Below are 20,205 nucleotides of genomic sequence, written 5' to 3' on the forward strand. Positions count from 1 at the left end.
GTGGCTCAATGGGTAAAGCGTTAAGTAAAGGACTTGGGCTTACGCCCCCCTCCTGGCCTGGATCCTTTTTTGTATCTAAATGTGGAATATGAAGGACTGGTTCCTGCCTCATTCCCCAGGTCAAGCGAGACACCAGGTGCACACGAACAGGCTTGACCACATGCCTGTGGGCTTGCAGGTTATTCCAATCTGGGCCTGGCCCAGGACCCCACCCTTGGTCCCCAGGGGACAGTAGCCCTCACACCAGGCCGAGCATCCCACTGGGGCCTGGCCAAGGACACGGCCCGGGGGCGAGAGACCATTCCCCCTTCTCTATATTCTGCTTCCTTGTTAAGCCCTATATAAGCCCACCCCAAAATCCAGTTCCTCGCACAACCTCCAAACCCACAAGAAGGTCTGTGCCCCTCGCTGTCCCTCATGTTGAGGATGGAGTCCGGCCTATTCCTTTCCCCATTCTCCTCCATTTTCCAACATTAACTGTGAGTGAGAAGCTAAGGGAGAGCACAAGGCCCTGGGTTTAATCCCTAGTATTGACACACACACAAGTCTTTAAGATACATATTGTCTTTGTGTTGTTGTTGTTCTTGATTGTGGGGCTTGAACTCAGGGCCTGGGTGCGGTCCCTGACCTCTTTTGCTAGCACCTTTCTGGCTTTTCCGTGATTTCATTGGATACCAGAGTCTCACGGACATTCCTGCCTAGCCGGCTTTGAACCCTGATCTCAGATCTCAGCCTCCTGCGTAGCTAGGGTTACAGCTTGGGCCACCAGCGCCCGGCTAACATCATTTTTGAAAATGAAGCATCTCCCCACTTTCCATGATGTCACCATTTACAGATTGCACAGAACCACAACAATTTCTTAACTTGACTTTATTGTTGTTTCAGACCTGGTATAGGACAGGGCAGTGTTTACCCACGCGGGTTATAAGCACACTTCCTCTCCGCGGTGTCCGTCTGTTCTGATGACTGTCTTGGGACTATCTGCCCGGGCCGGTGCGCCCTTGCGGGTGGGGCCTGAGCGCGCGGGTGGCACTGCCCGCGCGCCCTGCGGGTCGGGCCTGAGCGCGCGGGTGGCACTGCCCGCGCGCCCTTGCGGGTGGGCCTGGGCGCGCGGGTGGCATCGCCCACGCGCCCCTGCGGGTGGGTCGGGCCTGAGCGCGCGGGTGGCATCGCCCACGCGCCCTTGCGGGTGGGTCGGGCCTGAGCGCGCGGGTGCATCGCCCACGCGCCCTTGCGGGTGGGTGAGGCCTGAGCGCGCGGGTGGCATCGCACACGCGCCCCTGCGGGTCGGGCCTGAGCGCGCGGGTGGGGCCTGAGCGCGCGGTGGCATCGCCCACGCGCCCCTGCGGGTCGGGCCTGGGCGCGCGTGTTGGCATCGCCCACGCGTCCTGCGGGTGGGTGGGGCCTGAGCACGCGGGTGGCATCGCCCACGCGTCCCTGCGGGTGGGTGGGGCCTGAGCGCGCGGGTGCATCGCCCACGCGCCCCTGCGGGTCGGGCCTGAGCGCGCGGGTGGCATCGCCACGCGCCTCCGCCGGAAGGACGCCGCGCGGGAGCGGGAGCCTCAGGTTCTTGCTCCGGTCCAGAGCTCGGCTTCCAGACGCCGCGCACCGCTCCCGCCCGCTCCCTCCCGCGCGTCCACCTCGGAGTCGTGGACGGACCCGAGGCCCAGCACCGGTGTCCACGCGTGACAAACGCCCCTCGGCTGCAGCCTGGAGAGGGGGAGGGGACCACACTCCGCAAGCACTTGCCGCTGCCTGTGGGGGGGGGAGTGGGGAGGGCACGAGGCCACCGGGTGCGGGCGGTGCTGGGGGCTGGGTACTGGTGATTGGTTCCTCGGGCATGGGGGGGTTTGGGTACTGGTGATCGGTTCCTCGGGCATGGGGGGGTTTGGGTACTGGTGATTGGTTCCTCGGCGCCGGGTACTGATCCTCCGTGGCGCCCTCGCCGCGCCTCGGCCGGGGCGAAGCCGGGTTCCCAGCCCGGTTCGACGGAGCCGGCCGCGTAGCCGCGGATCGCCAACCAGGAAGTTTCGGCGTCCGCGCGGGGCGGGGCGCGGGGCGGGCGGATCGCGGGTAAACACTTACGGGAGGCTCGTCTCCGTACCCGGCGCCCGTCGCCCCCGCGGAGGCTCTCCACCCACCGGACCCGGACCCGGACGGCGGGGGACCCCGAGCCCCCGCGCCCCCCGAGCCCCGCGCCCCCCGGCCCCCCGCGCCCCCCGAGCCCCGCGCCCCCCGAGCCCCCGCGCCCCGGCCGCGGGAGGGTTAAGGCGCGCGGAGGGCGGAGGGCGGGCCGCGCGCGGACGGGCGGGCGGGGGCGGGGCGGGGCCGGGCTCCCCGCCCCGGGCCGGGCGGCTCGGGCTCCGAGCCGGCCGGGGACGGCCGGGGCGAGGGCCGGGCCGCGGCGCCGCGCAGCCGCTTCCGCCTCCCAGCCTCCCGGCTCCCCGGCTCCCCGGCTCCCCGGCTCCCAGGCCCCGGACGCGCAGGCGGCGAGCGGAGCGGCGCGGGCCCCGCGGGCGCCAGCTCGGCAAAGTTTGTCGCGGAGGAGAGGCCGCGGGCGCTCGGTGTGCGGGCCGGGCCGGGCCGGGCCGGGGCCCCGCGCGAGACGACGACCCCGAAGTTGGCGCGAGGCCCCGTCCGCGCCCCGCGCCGCCGCCCGCCCGCGTCCTGGCGCCCGGAGCCCGGGGCGCGGAGCCGGGGCCATGCAGCCCCCGCGGGGCGGCGGGGGCCGGGGGAGCCCCGCGGACGCCCCGCGCCGGGCACGGCCGGAGCCCGCGCCTCGGCCCAGCCTGCGGCCCGCCGCGCTGCTCCTGCTCCTCCTGGGTAAGCGCCCCGCGCCCGGCCCCGCCGCCCCCCGCGCCCGGCCCGCCGCCCCCCGCGCCCGGCCCGCCGCCCCCCGCGCCGGCCCCGCCGCCCCCCGCGCCCGGCCCCGCCGCGCCCCGCGCCCCGCGCCCCCCGGAAGCGCCCGCGGCCCCGGTGAGCCGGCGCGGTGACTCTCCTCCCCTCCCCTGCAGGGGGAGCCCTGGCCCGCCCCGGACCGACCCGCCTCCCGAGCCCCAGCCCCAGCCCGGGTGAGTGCGGGGAGCCCGGGCGAGCGTGGGGAGGGGGCGGCCGGGGCGGGGACCCCCGGGGGGCCGCCTCCCCTCGAGGACGCGGGGCCCGGCGCGGGACGGGGCCGGGCCTGCTCCCACGTCCCCCTGGCCCCCGCGTCACCCGCGGAGGGGGCGCCACCCCTCCAGCCACGCCCCCCGCCCGGGTCAGACTCGCAGACTTTCCGGCCCCGGCTGGGTCCGAACTCTGCCTCCAGGGCCCAGCACCCCGTGCGCTAGGATCCGGGGTGAGAACCGGGGGGGCGCAGCCCTTGCTTTTGGTTTCTGCCGTCCTGCGACAGTGGGGGGGCCCGGGGCTGACCCCAGTCCTCCATCACTGGAGCCCCGCTTCCCATTCCCAGCGTCTGCTTGGGCCCCTGAGGGACCGCAGACTGTCTTCAGGACGGACCCGCAGGGTTGGCGCCCCACCTCAGCGCTCTGACCTTGGCCACTGTAGCTGGGCCACGGGCCTGAGCCACCTGTGGCCCGCCTGTGCCTGTTCGTCACCGGAACCAGGGGCTTGAACTCGAGAGTCTCAAGCTCTGGTCTTGGAGATGAAGTCTCACAGACGCTTCTGCCTGCCTGTTTCAAATCACGGATTGCGGGGGTGCGCCCCCTGACCGCGGGCCTGCCTCGCAGTGGGTGTGTCGCGTTTTTCCAGTGGAGCACCCTGACTTGGTCTCCACAGCTGGGAATATAGTCTTCCCAGAGAGGGGACCGGTATGACCCGCTCTTCTTGGCCCCGGGGCGGTGCTGATGTTTGAGGTGAAGCTGAGAGCGTGGAGGGGAAGAGGGGCCAGGGGCCTCCATGCGTGGCAGGCCTGGCCCCTTGAAGGGCACAGGCTCCTGGAGGCCACAGTGCTGGGGAGGAATGGGATACAAGAGCTCTCCGCCAGTGTCATTTCTTCCTTCCAGCGTGTGAGGCCCCACCCGCCGTGCTCTTGGAAGTGCAGGGCACCTTACAGAGGCCTCTAGGCAGGGAGAGCTCCAGCTCCCCTGCCAACTGCACCTGGCTCATCCGGGCAGCAAAGAGCAGACGGTGACCATCAGGTGAGAAGCGAGACCCCTGCACCTTCCCCTCCGCCCAGGCCTCCAGAGGTCACTTCGCCTTGGATGGCATCCTTGCCAAGAGAAGGGCAGACTCGCATTCGACCTGGTCCACCTTAAAGCTTTAGCTTATTGGGCCAGATGGGTCGAGTGGGAACTGGACCTCTCTCTTCCTTGGGATAGAGGTGAGCTAACTCAGAGGTGAAGCACTTGCCTAGCATGAGACCAAGGCTTCAGCACCACACAAAGGACAAAGAAAATAAAACTGTCCTGGTTATTTTTGATAGGCTTGGGGGCTTGGACTCAGGGCCTGGGCTCTGTCCCTGGCTTCTTTCTGCTCAAGGCTAGCACTCTGCACTTGAGCCACAGCGCCCCTTCTGGCTTTTTCTGTTTATGTGGTGCTGAGGAATCGAACCCAGGGCTCTGTTGCGTGCTAGGCCAAGCACTCTAGCACTACGCATTCCCAGCCCCGCAGTTATCTTTTTTAAATTTTCTTTTGTTAGCCGCTTATGTTACACAGAGATTTTGTTGTTAAATTTCTACCTATGTTGATACTGTATTCCAATCCTCACCCCTTCTTCCACAGTCCTTGCCTTCTCCAAATAGATTTCACTATTTTCATAATCTATTTTGACAGTGTTCAACCTCCTATTTATTTTTATTTTCTGCCAGTGCTGGGGATTGAACTCCGGGCCTGGGCACTGGTCCAGTGCCCAACTTTTTCACTCGAGGCTAGTGTTCTGTCACTTGAGTCACAGCTTCACTTCAGCTTTTTGGTCTTTATTTGGAGATGAGCACCTCACAGACTTTGCTAGGGAGACTTCAAAATGAGGTACGCAGGGCTGGGAATACGGTCGGTTCATTCCCCAGCACCACATATATGAAAATGGCCAGAAGGGGCGCTGTGGCTCAGGTGGCAGAGTGCTAGCCTTGAGCGGGTAGAAGCCAGGGACAGTGCTCAGGCCTGAGTCCAAGGCCAGGACTGGCCAAAAAAAAAAAAAAAAAAAAAAAAAATGAGGTACTCAGATCTCATCAGATCTCAGCCTTCCAAGTAGTTAGGATTACAGGCAAGAGGCACCAGCTCCTGCTCTTAAAAAAAAAAAATTGAGGGGCTGGGAATGTGGCCTAGTGGCAAGAGTGCTTGCCTCGTATACAGGAAGCCCTGGGTTCGATCCCCAGCACCACATATACAGAAAATGGCCAGAAGTGGCGCTGTGGCTCAAGTGGCAGAGTGCTAGCCTTGAGCGGGGTAAAAGCCAGGGACAGTGCTCAGGCCCTGAGTCCAAGCCCCAGGATCAACCAAAATTTTGTTTTGTTTTGTTTTTGAGACACAGTCTTAACTGAGTAGCCCAGCTGACCTTGAGCTCTCTATCTCCTATCTTAGTCTCCACAGTGCTGGGATTATAGGACATGCACTACCACATCCACCTGTTTGCCTGCCTGTCTGCCTGCTTTCCTCTTGCCTGCCTGTCTGCCTATCTCTCTCCTTTCCTTCTTGCCTGCCTGTCTGCTTTCCTTCCTTCTTTTTCTTTTCTTTATTTATTTTTTCCTGTGTGTGTGTCCATCCCCGGCTTGAACTCAGGGCCTAGGTACTGTCCCTCAGCCTTTTGTGCTCAGGCTAGTTAGTGCTTTACCAGTTGAGCCCCAGCTCCACTTTTAGCTTTTTGGTGGTTAATTGGAGATAAGAGTCTCCTGGGCTTTCCTGCCAGGCTGGCTTTGAACTATGATCTCAGCCTCTTGAGGAGCTAGGATTACAGGCTTGAGCCACCAGTGCCCAGCTTCCTTCCTTGTTTATGTTCTGGGATGCAACTCGGGACCTGACCCGTGCCTAGGCCAGCCCTCTACCACCAAGCAACACCCTCAGCTCCCCACCACCCTGTCTGTTAAATACTCCCAAGTCTCCTCAAGCTACTCTGCCGGCGGGTCATAGGGTTGGGGTCGCAAAATCCATGTGCTACGAATGCAGCGGGGAGAGACTGGCTAGGAGGCTGGCTAGGAGCTCTACGGCTCTGCGTATACCAGGAGGCTCTCGGGTCTTCCCTCCTGCTGCCAGGGCTTGGAGAGTTCTGGTTAGTTGTACAGGATGAGAGATTGCCAGCTCATGGTAGTACCCGGCAACGGTGCTACAACCACTGGAAAGCAGTACTCCCCGAACACAAGGCGGTCCTCCTGGCTCCGGGGCGTGTCTCTAGGACATGGCGCCCCGTCCTGGGTTAGGACTTTAGCCATTGACCACGTTTACTTCCAGATTTGGCTCCTTAAGGGCGCTGGTAAGGGCTGCCTGTGCTCTGGTCTAGCAGGGACCTGGGGGGATGGAGGAGCCCGGGGTACCCCAGGTAGCTCACGCCCGGCTCTCCTCCGCCCTGCCCCGCAGGTTCCAGAGGCTGCACCTGGCCTGCGGCTCCGAGCGCCTCACCCTGCGCTCCCCGCTGCAGCCGCCCATCTCCCTGTGTGAGGCCCCGCCGGGGCCCCTGCAGCTGCCCGGGGGCAACGTGACCATCACCTACAGCTACGCGGGGGCGCAGGGGGCGCAGGGGGCGGCCCGGAGGTCCGCGGGCCCCGGCTTCCTGCTGTCCTACAGCCAAGGTGGGCGGGGGAGTGGAGGGAGGGGAGGGGACGGACGACCCCCCCCCCCCCCCCCGCCATGGGGGGGAGGAAGGGATCCTAAGGCCCCGCCCCGGCGCCCCCCCACCCCGGCCCTGGGGGGGGGGGGAGGAAGGGATCCTAAGGCCCCGCCCGTGCCCCCCTCCACCCCGGCCTGGAGGGGGGGGAGGAAGGGATCCTAAGGCCCCGCCCCGCGCCCCCCCCACCCGGCCCTGGGGGGGGGGAAGGGATCCTAAGGCCCCGCCCCCTGTCCCCTCCAGATTGGCTGGTGTGCCTGCGGGAGGAGTTCCAGTGCCTGAACCACCGCTGCGTCCCCGCGGCCCAGCGCTGCGACGGCGCGGACGCGTGCGGCGACGGCTCGGACGAGGCGGGCTGCGGCAGGGGCGGGGGCCCGGGCCCGCCGCCCCCCGGCCCGCCGCCCCCCGCGCCGCCCTGCAAACCGCACCCTGGAGGGCTTCTACGGCGTGTTCTGGCCGCCGGGGTTCGCGCGCCCCGCCGCCGCCGCGCGCCCGCAGTCCTGCCTGTGCTGCTGGACCCGCACGACGGCCGGCGCCTGGCGGTGCGGTTCACGGCGCTGGACCTGGCTTCGGGGACGCGGTGCACGTGTACGACGGCGCGGGGCCGCCCGAGGCCCCCCGGCTGCTGCGCAGCCTCACGCACCTGAGCAACGGCCAGGCGGTGACGGTGGAGACGCTGTCGGGCCGCGCCGTCGTGGCCTTCCACGCGGCGGCCCGCGGCGCCGCCGGGCGCGGCTTCAACGCCACCTACCGCTGTGCGCGGCTACTGCCTGCCGTGGGACCGGCCCTGCGGGGGCGCGGGGCCCGGCGCGCCCCCCGACGGCGGCGGCGAGCGCTGCTACAGCGAGGCGCAGCGCTGCGACGGCTCCTGGGACTGCGCCGACGGCGCGGACGAGCGCGGCTGCCCCGGCTGCCCGCCCGGGCACTTCCCCTGCGGCGCCCCGGGCCCCGGCGCCGGCGCCCCGCCTGCTACCCGCCCGCCGACCGCTGCAACTACCAGACGTTCTGCGCCGACGGCGCGGACGAGCGCCGCTGCCGCCACTGCCAGCCCGGCAACTTCCGCTGCCGCGACGAGAAGTGCGTGTACGAGACGTGGGTGTGCGACGGGCAGCCCGACTGCGCCGACGGCAGCGACGAGCGCGACTGCGCCTACGCCCTGCCCCGCAAGGTCATCACGCCGCCGTCATCGGCAGCCTCGTGTGCGGCCTGCTGCTCGTGATCGCCCTGGGCTGCACCTGCAAGCTCTACGCCCTCCGCACGCGGGAGTACAGGTGGGGGGGGGCGGGGGCGGGGGGAGGGGGAGGGGGAGGGAGGGGCTGCACCTGCGAGCTCTACGCCATCCGCACGCAGGAGTACAGGTGGGGGGGCGGGGGAGGGGGAGGGGAGGGCTGCACCTGCAAGCTCTACAACGCAGGAGTACAGGTGGGGGGGCGGGGGGGGCGGGGGAGAGGGGGAGGGCTGCCCCCGCGAGCTCTACGCCCTCCGCACGCGGGAGTGCAGGTGGGGGAGGGGAGGGGGCCAGGCCCCTGCAGGGTGCCCCTCTTGGGGAGGGCGCCCCGCACCGCCCGGCCCTTGGCTCCTGAGGCCGTCGGGGGGCGGGGGGGGGGGGGGTCGGTAGCCGGCGAGGTTCTCACGGGCCCGGCCTGGGCTCGGCCCGGGCCTGAGCGGCGCTCGCGCTCGGTTCTTGGCAGCATCTTCGCGCCTCTGTCCGGATGGAGGCCGAGATCGTGCAGCAGCAGGCGCCCCCGTCCTACGGGCAGCTCATCGCGCAGGGCGCCATCCCGCCCGTGGAGGACTTCCCCACCGAGAGCCCCAGCGACGTGAGTGGCGCGCGCCCGCCCCCCCCCCCCGGGGCTCCCCCCGCCCCCCCCCCACCCCCCCCGGCTCCCCTCCCCGGCCCCCCGGGCTCCCCCCCCCGGGCTCCCCCCTCCCCGAGCTCCCCCCTCCCCGGCCCCCCGGGCTCCCCCCTCCCCGGCCCCCCCTCCCCGCCCCCCCCCCTCCCCCGTCCTCTCCCTCGGGGCTCCCCCCTCCCCGCCCCCCCCCACCCCGACGCCCGCCTCTCCCGCCCCGCAGAGCTCGGTGCTGGGAAACCTGCGGTCCCTGCTGCAGATCCTGCGCCAGGACGCGGCTCCGCGAGGGGCCCGGGCGGGCGGCGGCGGCCGCGGGGCGCGGGGCGGCTCGGTGCGCCGCCTGGTGCGGAGGCTGCGCCGCTGGGGCCTGCTTCCCGGGCGCCGCCCGCCGCCCGGGCCCCTGACACCCGGCCCCAGGCCGCGCCCTCCCGCCCCCGTCGAGGTCCAGGACGGCGGCCCGGCCCGGCCCGGGAGGGCGGCGCCGTGGGCGGGCCGGACGGGGAGCAGGCCCCGCCGCTCCCCACCAAGGCCCCCCTGCCCCCCGCCGGCGCCCCTCCGGCGGCCCCCCCCTGCCGGCGCCGAAGCCCGGGGGACGCCGCCCTCCGCGCCCCTGGAGCCGTCACTCCTGTCCGGAGTCGTGCAGGCCCTGCGCGGCCGTCTCTTACCCAGCCTCTGGCCCCCCGGGCCAGCCTGGCCCCCGCCGGGACCGCACCCCGCCGTCCCGGCCCCCCGAGGAGGAGGACGACGTGCTGCTGATGCCCCTGGCCGAGGCCGAGGTGTGGGCGGCTGAGGCTGAGGACGAGCCGCTGCTGGCTTGAGGGCGCCCGACTCCAGACAGGGCCCCAAGTCTGTAAGGCGGCCGGAAAGCTAGGTGTCCCCGCCGGCAGCCCCCCAGCCCTGCCCTCCCGCCCTCCCCCTGTCCCCCCCCCCCGTGTCCCGTCACCGTCCAGGGGCCAGTTTCTAAGAGTAAGGCTTGTAAAGGATTCTAGGTCTGGACACTTCATCCCTGCCCAACCCCCCCCCCCCAAAGTGACCTTAAGCACCAGAAGGCTAGTTGTCAAAGAATACAACAAGGGCTTCCATCCCGTGGCTTGCTCATTGCCCAGGCTTGGGGGTGGGGCTCAGTGGTGGACTGCGCACTTGTAGCAGGTATGGCAGGTATGAGGCCCTGAGCTTGACCACGTCGCCACAGAAATAGAAAATAAAGCAGTTGTCAGTTGTAACATTTGCAGATCCGCTGTGCCATTTCTTTCTTTTTTTTTTTTTTTTTTTTGGCCAGTCCTGGGCCTTGGACTCAGGGCCTGAGCACTGTCCCTGGCTTCTTCCCGCTCAAGGCTAGCACTTCGCCCTTGAGCCACAGCGCCGCTTCTGGCCGTTTTCTGTATATGTGGTGCTGGGGAATCGAACCTAGGGCCTCGTGTATCCGAGGCAGGCACTCTTGCCACTAGGCTATATCCCCAGCCCCCGCTGTGCCATTTCTGAGCTCGCTCGCCTGGTGGTACATCTCCCTGCTCGAGGCCTCCACCTGCTCCCGGCTCTGTGCGTCTTCCAGCCACCCACCCCTCAGGAGGAAGGGGGGTCCAGGGAACTCTACCAACCAGCCATTCCTTCCCGGAGCCCAGCCCCGCAGTGACGGATGGCAGGGTGAGCACCAGGCAGGAGCTCAGGGAGCCAGCTGGGCCCCGCAGCCCAGACAGCTCCCATTTATGGAGTCATGTCAGAGCCACAAATCACAGGAGCAGACTGTCCTTGGTGGCACAGAGGAGCCCCGACTCCTGCCCTGCACCCACACCAGGCTGGTAAAGATCTGTCCCACACGGAACGGATGAGGCCTCAGCCTGGCTCTTCCCCGGCTTGCCAAGCTTAGTTGAGGGAACGGTGGAATTCGGATGCAAAAGCCCCCATGGCTCTCGGTACCATCAGTGCAGACAAAGTGGAGCAGTCCTCCGGGCTGCGAAGAACGCTACCCGCAGTGGGATTCGCGCTATGAGTCCTAGAAAGGGAAAGCAAGCTGAAGTCACGTGAGGGCGGGACCCTTGGGCCTCCCAAGTGAGGTCAGCAGGTCAAGCAGTGCTCAGAGCCAAGGAGCTATGAGGGATGATGGTGTCACAGAGGTGACAAGAGACAGAAGCTGCCTTAGGAAAATGGGAACAGGGGCTAGGGATATGGCCTAGTGGCAAGAGTGCCTGCCTCATATACATGAGGCCCTGGGTTCCATTCCCCAGCACCACATATACAGAAAACGGCCAGAAGTGGCGCTGTGGCTCAAGTGGCAGAGTGCTAGCCTTGAGCAAAAAGAAGCCAGGGACAGTGCTCAAGCCCTGAGTCCAAGCCCCAGGACTGGCCAAAAAAAAGGAAAATGGGAACAGATGTAGAAGGAGTCCAGGGTGGGAGAGATGCACTCCCCTGGGAACTGGCCCCTCCTCCCCCTCCTCCTCCCTCCTCTGCTGGGTTGTCTGCCCCCACCCTGGGGTGAAGGGCTCTGCCTGAGTCACCAGCGCCTGACTCAATCCCTAGTGAGGGCCCAGTGACCTAACACCTCCCACCCCAGCGTGCCCAGGGGCTGTGCACCAAACGTGTAACATACATTCCAGGTTTTTAACTGTGACATCGGCCGTCTTAAAATCTACTCAAGGCTGGAGTGGGTGACTCAAGCCTGTATCCTAGCTACTCTCCAGAGACTGGGATCTGAGGATCCAGATTCAAAGCCAGCCCGGTGGGAAAGCCTGTGAAACTCTTATCTCCAAGTGCCCACCAGAAAACCAGAAGTGGCGCTGTGACTCCAGTGGTAGCGCGCCGGCTTTGAGCCGAAGAGCTCACGGACAGTGCCCAGGCCCAGAGTTCAAGCCCCACAACCAAAATAATAATTCCTCAGCACCACTTATACAGAAAAAGCTGTATGTGGCTCAAGTGGTAGAGCGCTAGCCTTGAGCGTCCAGGCCTTGAGTTCAAGCCGCATAACCAACCAACCAAAAACAGAAGAAATTCTGGGGCTGAATCATCTCCAGGCTCCGTTAGGAAGGGAAGGAGACCCAGCCACGTGGCCTGAGGCTGTGGGAGCAAGGGGGTGGGCTAGAGTCGCTCCTGTTGAACCCCAGATCCTTTCTCACATGTACTTAACACAGAACACACAGCTGTGCCCCAGGGCTTGTCGACCCTTTTTATAGGCTCAGGACTTAGGCCCAGCTTGGTCCCATTTCAAATCTGTGTGTGTGTGCGCGCACGCCATTATTAAGGCATGAACTCAGGGCCTTCAGTCTAGCTTGGTGTTTTCACTCAAGGGTAGCCCTTTACCACTTAGCCACACTTCCACTTCCTCCATTCCAAATCAGTGTGTGTGTGTGTGCGTGCGCGTGTGCACGTGCGCACACTTTCTTGGGGGCATGAGCCTGGGCACCACCCCTGAACTTTGCTCAAGGCAAGCACGCCACCACTTGAGCCACAGCTCTATTCTGGCTATTTTGGTGGTTTACTGGAGATAAGAGTCTCATGGACTTTTCTGCCATCCTCATATCTTAGCAAGGAATACAAGTGTGAGCCACTGGCTCCTGCTCCACTCTCCATCTTACGGGAGTACCCACAAGACCCCACTGCTGAGTGCTGGCCAAAGGGCAAGTGCAGCCTACTGGGAGCAGGAGGAGGGGAATAGCGTGCGAAGGAAACGCCTGTCAACTCCCAGGACCCATGAATGAAGAGGGAGACAAAAATGGTGGTAGAGAACTGTTGGTAGAATTCACTGCTCCTTACTCTTACCTAGTATCACAGAAATGAACCCAGTCCAAGTGAGTTTTCCAGAAAGATAAAGTGCATTCCGAGAGAGAGCGAGACTTGAGACAGGTTCTTACTTTGTAGCCCAGGTAGGCCTTCAACTTATGATCTTCTTGACTCAGCCTTCTGAGTGCTGGGATTACAGTGGTATGCCACTATGACCAACCTTTTACAGTTTAAAACAAAATACAAAACAAGGGGCTGGGAATATGGCCTAGTGGCAAGGGTGCTTGCCTCATATACATGAAGCCCTGGGTTCGATACCCAAGCACCACATATATAGAAAATGGCCAGAAGTGGTGCTGTGATTCAAGTAGTAGAGTGCTAGCCTTGAGCAAAAAGAAGCCAGGGACAGCGCTCAGGCCCCAAGTGCAAGGCCCAGGACTGGCAAAAAATAAATAAAAAATTTATATACACACACACACACACACACACACACACACACACACACACACACACCACAAAACAGCTGGTTTGGAAGGAAATATTCCAAAATGTGACACTCATTTTGTACATCTGTAATCCCAGCACTCAGGGGGCTAAGGTAAGAGGATTACAAGTTCACCCCTGGCTTGGACTATACAATAAGTCCTGTCTCAAAAACAAAGTGGGCTGGGAATTCGGCCTAGTGGTAGCATGGTTGCCTAGCATGCATGAAGCCCTGGGTTCCATTCCTTAAGTACCTCATAAACAGAAAAGGCTAGAAGTGGCACTGTGGCTCAAGTGGTAGCGCGCTAGCTTTGAGCTGAAGAGCTTAGGGACAGTGCCCAGGCCCAGAGTTCAAGCCCCACGACCGACCCCCCCCCCCCCAAAAAAAGTGATATCTTCAGCAGATCTGCAAAATTTTCTCAACAGTGGAAACAAATGTTTCTCTCATGGAAACAAACGCTTCTTATGGCTTTAGAAGTGGTGCCTGTGGGGCTCTTTTGCATTTATACTAAGTGACCTTGGAGCATGACCTCAGGCCCATGTGTAAAGACTGACAGTGCTTTCAAAGGTTCTGTGAGGTGCCCTCCCTCACCGCCAGGCGCTCAGGCAGCAGTGTGCTTCCACGGCACCTCCGCAGGACCACGCACCGACACCACAAAACTGACTAAGATCAAGGGAGGCGGGCTGTCACGGGGGACTGAAGACCAATGACAGTTACTGCTGGTGGAGCCCTCTCCACTCCTCCAGACCTGGCCCTGGAGTTGATCTCTACATAAGTAAGGTGTCACTACACGTCATCTCCAAGATACTCCTGCTTCTCCCATCAGAAGACTAAGGACGGTCATTATAGTCAAGACAAGGAAAGCAGTATGTACGGTGAAGAAATGAAAAGCAAGGCACAGCCTTAGGAAAAGCCAAGTGTTCCGGAACCCTGGTGACACTCCACAGGAGTGCTTTAGACACAGGCGGCTCACCTCTCTGAGCCTTGGGGAGTCACAGAAGGGAGAGAATGCGGCAGAGTGCTGGCAAAACAGGCAGGAGGAGAGGAGATCAGATGGTGTGCTGGGTGCCGAAGAGTATCAGAGAAACTCCAGGCACCTAGGACTCACACCTGGGATTCTAGCTGCTCAGTAGCTGGAGAGGGTCCTGGTTCAAAGCCAGACTCGGCAGGGAAATCCACAAAGTCCAAGTAACAACCAAAAGCTGGAAATGAAGCAGTGCCAGCCTTGAGCTTGAAAGGCCCCGAGTTCAAACCCCAGTACAGGCAGAAAGAGAAGAGGAGGGAGACCACGGCTCAGCCTGTAATCCTGTCCATTTAGATCTGAGAAATGCTGTTAGAAGCCAGCCCAGGCAGGAAGGTCCAAGAGACTCTATCTCCAGTTACCAGCAAAAAGATGGAAATGGCACGTTGAAGGATTGTTTCCCCTTGGGGAAGGACACCTTACTGGGGTTCAAACTTGCACTTGCAAGGCGGGCGTTTCACCATTTAAGCCACACCCCGTCTTAAGGGTGTGGAAGGTCATCGGTGGGAATCTGCAGAGAAAAGGGGCTGTGAAGGGGCCACCTGCCCGGGCTTTTCCCACAGGGAAGCATGCACCGTGGGTCGGCTTTGCCTCTCCTTTCTCCTGGTGACTAGTGGTGAAGGAGAGAAGGTGGGGAGTCCACACTTATCTCAACTCAGCAGCAGAATGAAGCTCCCCCAACAGAGCCGCGCCCGGGGACAGGCTGTGCAACAGTACTCCAGTGGCTGCTAGCCCAGAAAGGGCACCGTGGAGACGCGTGGTCCCCGGCCTGTCCGGCCGCAGCACGTCGGGCTCCTTATCGTTCAGATCAGCTTTCTGTCTCTGTCCCTCTTCCCTCCATAGCCACTGAACTGCTCCGGGCTGCACACAGACAAATGACACAAAGTCCTGGATCCCGCACCCACAGACCTGTCCCCTGGGGTCTCTGCCTCCCGCCACCCTCAGCCTCCTCCTAGGAGCCCGCAGCCCACACAGCCCACCCCTCCCCGGCCTCGTCAGCCCCTCCGACTCGGTTCCCCCATGCCTTAACCCAGCTCTGCCTCCAGCTTGCTCCCGGAGGGAAATGACACAAAGAAAAGGGAGGGGGGACCGAAGGAGGGAATCCCGCTGACATCACTGCTCATTAGCATATGTGACCTCATCAGGGGGTGGGACAATTTCCCCAGGTGTCTGTGGGGAGGGAGGGTGGTATTTAAAGGGGAAAGCTGACGAGCGGCTGAGGGAGGGAGCCGGAGCCACGCGCTGCGGGGCTGCACTCCTGTGTGGATGCACACACACACACGGACCGATGCACACGGACCACAATACAGACATGGACATGGACACGGAAACCACAGCACTCTGTCCCTCCGGCAGCCGGCAGGCCTCCCCACCAGGGACACCCACGCCAGGTGAGGACTGACCGGAGCAGGTTCTGGCTAAGCCACGGGGGTGGGAGTGGGAGCTTTGGTGGGGAGGCCGGCAATAGGGCTTCGATCAGCAAGCGGGATGAAGTGAGTCGGAAGTGGAGAAGACTCCATTCGCTTCAGGGCTGGGTGGGACGGGGTGGAGGGGAGGAACAATTACCCCGACGCTCCCTCCCCCCTCCCTCCAGGGCTTGGCCCGGAGAGGCTGGTCTGTGGCTCCTGGGTCAACCTAATTCCAGATAGGCCGGGCAGACCAAAGGGAGAGAAGAAAGAAAGGGACAGTCCTCAAGCCTGGGAATCACCGCGGGGGCACCCTGGGGACCTGTTGTAAGGGTTTCTTCTGGCTCCCGGAGGCGCTGGCTGCCAGCCAGGTATTGATCCTGTGCTATTTACAGCCTCTCTCCATCCCCCTTTGTTGTGTCTGTTGTTCCTCCTCCGGTTACCCTGACCCTTGCATTGTCACCCTCCCTGGCTCTCATGCGCACGCACCGCCCCACCAACACAATAGTCTCTCATCTTCCAGGGACAGCTAGGAACGCAGGGTCCTCACACGTGTGTAACGGTGCTCTGGAGGTGCTCACCTATGGGGCCTCAAAAAGCAGCACCCCCCCCCACACGCACAGGCTCACACTCATGCAGACCATCATCTTACAGAGCTCTGGGAACCGGTTCCCTACAAAGTTTTTGCCTGCCCCTACCTACTCCCCAGGATCTGGGCAATTGCTTCAGCTTCCTCCAGCTTCTGTCCCTCCTCAGTTTGGGGGTTCACCAGTGCAGGAAGCAGTGAAAGGCAAGCCCCCCTCCCCACCGGTGGAAGGAGCTACCCACCCCCCCCCCAGGGTCAGAGGCCTCATCTAGGGGTGTGCGGGTGTGCCTGTCAGTATAAAGTGTGAGTGGGTGTGAACCTATGCACAGGTGCCTCTCCTGCGTGAGGACTGTTTTAAACAGGTTATGGCTGAGGCCCTGGCGGGGAAGATCTAGCTCGTGTGAGTTCTCTGGAAGGAAGGTCATCCTTTCAGGCCTCTGGGGGACTTGTGTGCAAGACTGGGCCGAAGAGCTGGGTTTTTCTTAGGTCGAGGTCACTGACTGGGCGTGGCCAGGCCTGGGAGGCTGGGAAGACCCAAGTTACGCTCTGGGCAGACGGCTGGGTATATCCCACTCACAGATTTCCTTTGCTCCTCCAGAAGCAGATGCCTCACTTCTCAAGAAGCAGGAGAAACTGTTGGCAGGGTTGGACCGGAACGGGCCACCCTCTGCCCAGGGAGCCCCCAGACGGAGAGGCAGCATGCCTGTGCCTTACAAGCACCAGCTGCGGCGGGCCCAGGCTGTGGATGAACTTGACTGGCCAGCTCAGGCCTCCTCCTCTGGCTCCTCTGACTCCTTGGGCTCAGGAGAGGCCGCTCCTGCCCCCAAAGATGGCATCTTCAAGGTGATGCTAGTTGGGGAAAGTGGAGTGGGCAAGAGCACCCTCGCGGGCACTTTCGGCGGTCTCCAAGGGGACACAGCTCATGACCCAGAGAACTCAGGTATTTAGGGGAGGGTTCGTGGGCTGAGGGGACCCTGGGAGCCCCAGCCAGGGATGAGTGCTCTTGGCATAAGCAACCGCTGAAAGGCAGAAGTGCTTTATGTGGCAGTCCCACCCCACCCCCAGGGGGAATTCCCTGGTGCTCCTGGTTATCAGGCCTCACAAGTGATGGGAAGCCTAACTGGTGTTACTCCCACTCTACTTCTCAACAGAGGACACCTATGAGAGACGCATCACGGTGGACAAGGAGGAAGTGACTTTAGTTGTTTATGACATCTGGGAACAGGTGAGGACTAAAGCGTGGCTGCCAGCAGGTGGGGGAACGGGAAGGAATGGGGAATGACAGTTTGGCCAAGGGCAGAGTGACTGTCCCATTTTCTGTGTGAAACCCCACTGTTCATCTGTACCCCCTCAGAGGGCAAAGGTGCACGCGCGCGTGTCACACACACACAGTAGAACGGCTGTCTCCAGTTGTCCCGTGTGGGGCTCCTGGTACTCCGCCGTCCATCGGTGCGTGGTCCTCAGCAGGGCCGGGTAGAGTCTCACTCACCCCGTGACCTGACCGCGGCCCCCACGCTCTGCTCACCCGCAGGGGGACGCTGGAGGGTGGCTGCAGGACCACTGCCTTCAGACCGGAGATGCCTTTCTCATCGTCTTCTCGGTCACTGATCGACGAAGCTTTTCCAAAGTTCCAGAGACCCTACTTCGGCTCCGGGCCGGGAGGCCCCACCACGACCTGCCGGTCATCCTAGTGGGAAACAAGAGCGACCTGGCCCGCTCGCGGGAGGTGTCGCTGGAGGGTGTGTATCCAGAACCGGTCACTCCCGGGCTGGCCACCTCCTCCCCACCCACCCCCCCCCACCCCGCCCTCCCCCACCGGCCCGCGCCCCAGGCCGTCCACAGAGCCCCGCCCCCACTCCCGGCCCGCCCTCCCCGGCGCCCGCCCGCGCGCTCGGCCCCGGGCCGGAGCCCGCGCCCCCCCCCCCCCCCGCGGCGGCGGCGCCCGAGCGAGCCCGTCCCTCCCTCCCTCCCTCCCTCCCTCCCCGCAGAGGGCCGCCACCTGGCCGGGACGCTGAGCTGCAAGCACATCGAGACGTCGGCCGCGCTGCACCACAACACGCGGGAGCTCTTCGAGGGCGCGGTGCGGCAGATCCGGCTGCGGCGGGGGGCCCGGGCCCGCCCCGGCGGCCGGCGGCCCGAGGCCGGCAGCCCCGAGGGCCCCGCGCCGCCCGCGCGCCGCGAGAGCCTCACCAAGAAGGCCAAGCGCTTCCTCGCCAACCTGGTGCCGCGCAACGCCAAGTTCTTCAAGCAGCGCTCCCGGTCCTGCCACGACCTCTCGGTGCTCTGAGCCCGGTGGCCGCCGCGGCCCCGCCCGCGCCCGCGCCCCCCGGGAGGCCGGGCCGTCGAGGAAACCAAAAACTCCCAGGATGCCCCGGGGCGGCCGGGGGCGGGGCCTTCCCCCACGCGGTCGGCCGACGGCCCCGGTGGGCCCGCGCGCTTCCGGGAGGCGCGGACCGGACCCGGCTGGAGCCGGGCGGGCCGGGGTTCCGTCCTTACGTCACGCGCGGCCACCTCCCCCGCGTGGAGGCTCTGCAGACTCCCGGACGGAGCTGACCTCCGTCCCGATCTCCACGCGCCTCGCCTTCGAGGGAATCTTCTTCCGAAGACTCCCGAGGAAAACAGCCTGGGCCTGGCCTGTGCGGCCTCGGCCCACTCGGCCCTTAAGCCCTTAGCCCTTAAAGGCCCGGGCTCGCAAGTGCTGTTCTTGAGCCTGGATTCTGTGGTTTCGGCTCCACCCCGGCACTTCCCCTTTAAGGCCATTAAAGGTGAGGCCGACAGGCTTTCTGCCGGTCGGCCGCCCGCCAGTGGAGGCAGCGGTGCCGCCCCTCTGGCCGGGGCCCCGGAGGCGCCAGCCAGGGGCCACCCCTTTCCCTTCCAATAAAGAAGTTTTCTATTGCCATCCGTCCATGTTGGCTTTTGGTCTTTGGAGCCCTCGGGGAAGGAATGGCCGTGCCTGGAAACTTGTGTTTTAGACAGGAAAACTCAGGAGGCCCCCGGGAGCGAGGGACCTAAACTCACGGGGAGGCTGTGGCCCTAGGGCAGTGCATTTCGAAGGGCAACAGGCCTTTAAAGCAATAAGGCCAGCTGGGCACCTACTCAGAGACCAGGATTGCAGTTCAAAGCCAGCCCAGGAGAGCAGAGTCTGTGAGACCTTTATCTCAAAAGAAAGAAAGAAAGAAAGAAAGGCCAGAAGTGGAACTATGACTCAAACAGTTGAGTGCTGGCCTTGAGCACAACAGCTCAGGGACAGTGCCCAGAGCCTGAGTTCAGGACCCCAGGATTGGCACACATACACGTACACGCCAAAGGTAATAGAGACGTTGGTCACCAGTGGCTCAGGCCTGTAATCCTACTACTTTGGAGACTGAGAGCTGAGGATCAGAGTTCAAAGCCAGCCCAGGCAGGAAAAGTCCATGCGCTGTGGCTCAAGTGGTAAGATCATGAGCCTTGAGCACAGAAGCTCAGAGTCAGCATCCAGGCTCTGAGTTCAAGACTCAGGACTGGCACACACACACAAATATGAATAACAGGGTGAGGTTAGAGCCTTTAACTCCCATCAGTGCTTTTCTCTTATTTCTTTTTCTTTCTCTTTTTAAAAAGTTGTCTACTTTAACCATGTTATACTAAAACAAATCCTTGCAAATACTTAAAATAAATCTTTGCTAAAACTTAAGGGGGGAAAAAAAAGGATAAATGGGTTCACTTTGCCCATTTTCCAGTGAGAAAACAGACATATAAAGAAGCTGGAACCTGGGGCTAGGGATATGGCCTAGTGGCAAGAGTGCTTGCCTCGTATACATGAGGCCCTGGGTTCGATTCCCTAGCACCACATATACAGAAAACGGCCAGAAGGGGTGCTGTGGCTCAAGTGGCAGAGTGCTAGCCTTGAGCAAAAAGAAGCCAGGGACAGTGCTCAGGCCCTGAGTCCAAGCCCCAGGACTGGCAAAAAAAAAAAAATTTTTGTTTTGTCAGTCATAGGCTTGAACTTAGAGCCTGGGTGTTGGCCGAGCTTTTCTGTTCAAAGCTAGCCCTCTACCACTTTGAGCTACAGCTCCACTTCTGGTTTTCTGGTGGTGAATTAGAAGTCTTACAGACTTTCCTGCTCAGGCTGGCTTTGAACCACCATCTCCAGATGTCAGCCTCCTCAGTAGCTAGGATTATAGGTGTGACCCGCGAGTGCCTGGCAGAAGGCCCATTTGTTATCCTGTGCGACTGCAGGAAGCAGGCTGGGAGCCGCCGTTGGCTTCCAGAGCTACTCAGCTTTGACTGGGGCTGGTGTGAGGCTGAGGCATATCCACCCAGGCTGCCCGTCAGAACCCCGCCACCCCAGCTGTCACCTGCAAAGCCCGTGTGAGGACTGAAGCTGTCACTGCCTCCCCTGGGGACG

The 20,205-nt window shown here is 63.0% G+C and overlaps 2 protein-coding genes across 2 annotated transcripts; both read left to right on the top strand.

Moving 5' to 3' along the window:
• The first annotated feature begins 2,375 nt into the window (after positions 1-2,375).
• Positions 2,376-9,714, top strand: Lrp10 (LDL receptor related protein 10). The gene is given in 18 exon segments (XM_048362727.1): positions 2,376-2,823; positions 3,015-3,059; positions 4,005-4,106; positions 4,109-4,139; positions 6,511-6,722; positions 7,001-7,176; positions 7,178-7,259; positions 7,262-7,318; positions 7,321-7,511; positions 7,513-7,717; positions 7,720-7,932; positions 7,935-8,028; positions 8,449-8,462; positions 8,465-8,577; positions 8,831-9,062; positions 9,065-9,168; positions 9,170-9,328; positions 9,330-9,714. Coding segments are annotated over 18 exon segments (2,247 nt in total). The 5' UTR covers positions 2,376-2,702; the 3' UTR covers positions 9,426-9,714.
• A 5,387-nt stretch (positions 9,715-15,101) lies between these two features.
• Positions 15,102-18,105, top strand: Rem2 (RRAD and GEM like GTPase 2). Its single transcript, XM_048362803.1, has 5 exons — positions 15,102-15,217; positions 16,417-16,758; positions 16,970-17,043; positions 17,350-17,557; positions 17,807-18,105. The coding sequence occupies exons 1-5, from the start codon at positions 15,115-15,117 to the stop codon at positions 18,103-18,105; spliced, it is 1,026 nt and encodes a 341-aa protein (XP_048218760.1). The 5' UTR covers positions 15,102-15,114.
• Positions 18,106-20,205: the final 2,100 nt, after the last annotated feature.

The sequence above is a fragment of the Perognathus longimembris genome, chromosome 14, assembly GCF_023159225.1.
Source record: "Perognathus longimembris pacificus isolate PPM17 chromosome 14, ASM2315922v1, whole genome shotgun sequence".
In the NCBI taxonomy this organism is placed as follows: Eukaryota; Metazoa; Chordata; class Mammalia; order Rodentia; family Heteromyidae; genus Perognathus; species Perognathus longimembris.

Bases quoted from the DNA above. Each gene is read 5' to 3' on its own strand.
- Rem2 (XM_048362803.1), top strand. From the start codon at position 15,115: ATGCACACGGACCACAATACAGACATGGACATGGACACGGAAACCACA. The intron at 17,044-17,349 runs GTGAGGACTAAA...GCTCACCCGCAG, and splicing joins TTTATGACATCTGGGAACAG to GGGGACGCTGGAGGGTGGCT. The intron at 17,558-17,806 runs GTGTGTATCCAG...CCCTCCCCGCAG, and splicing joins GCGGGAGGTGTCGCTGGAGG to AGGGCCGCCACCTGGCCGGG.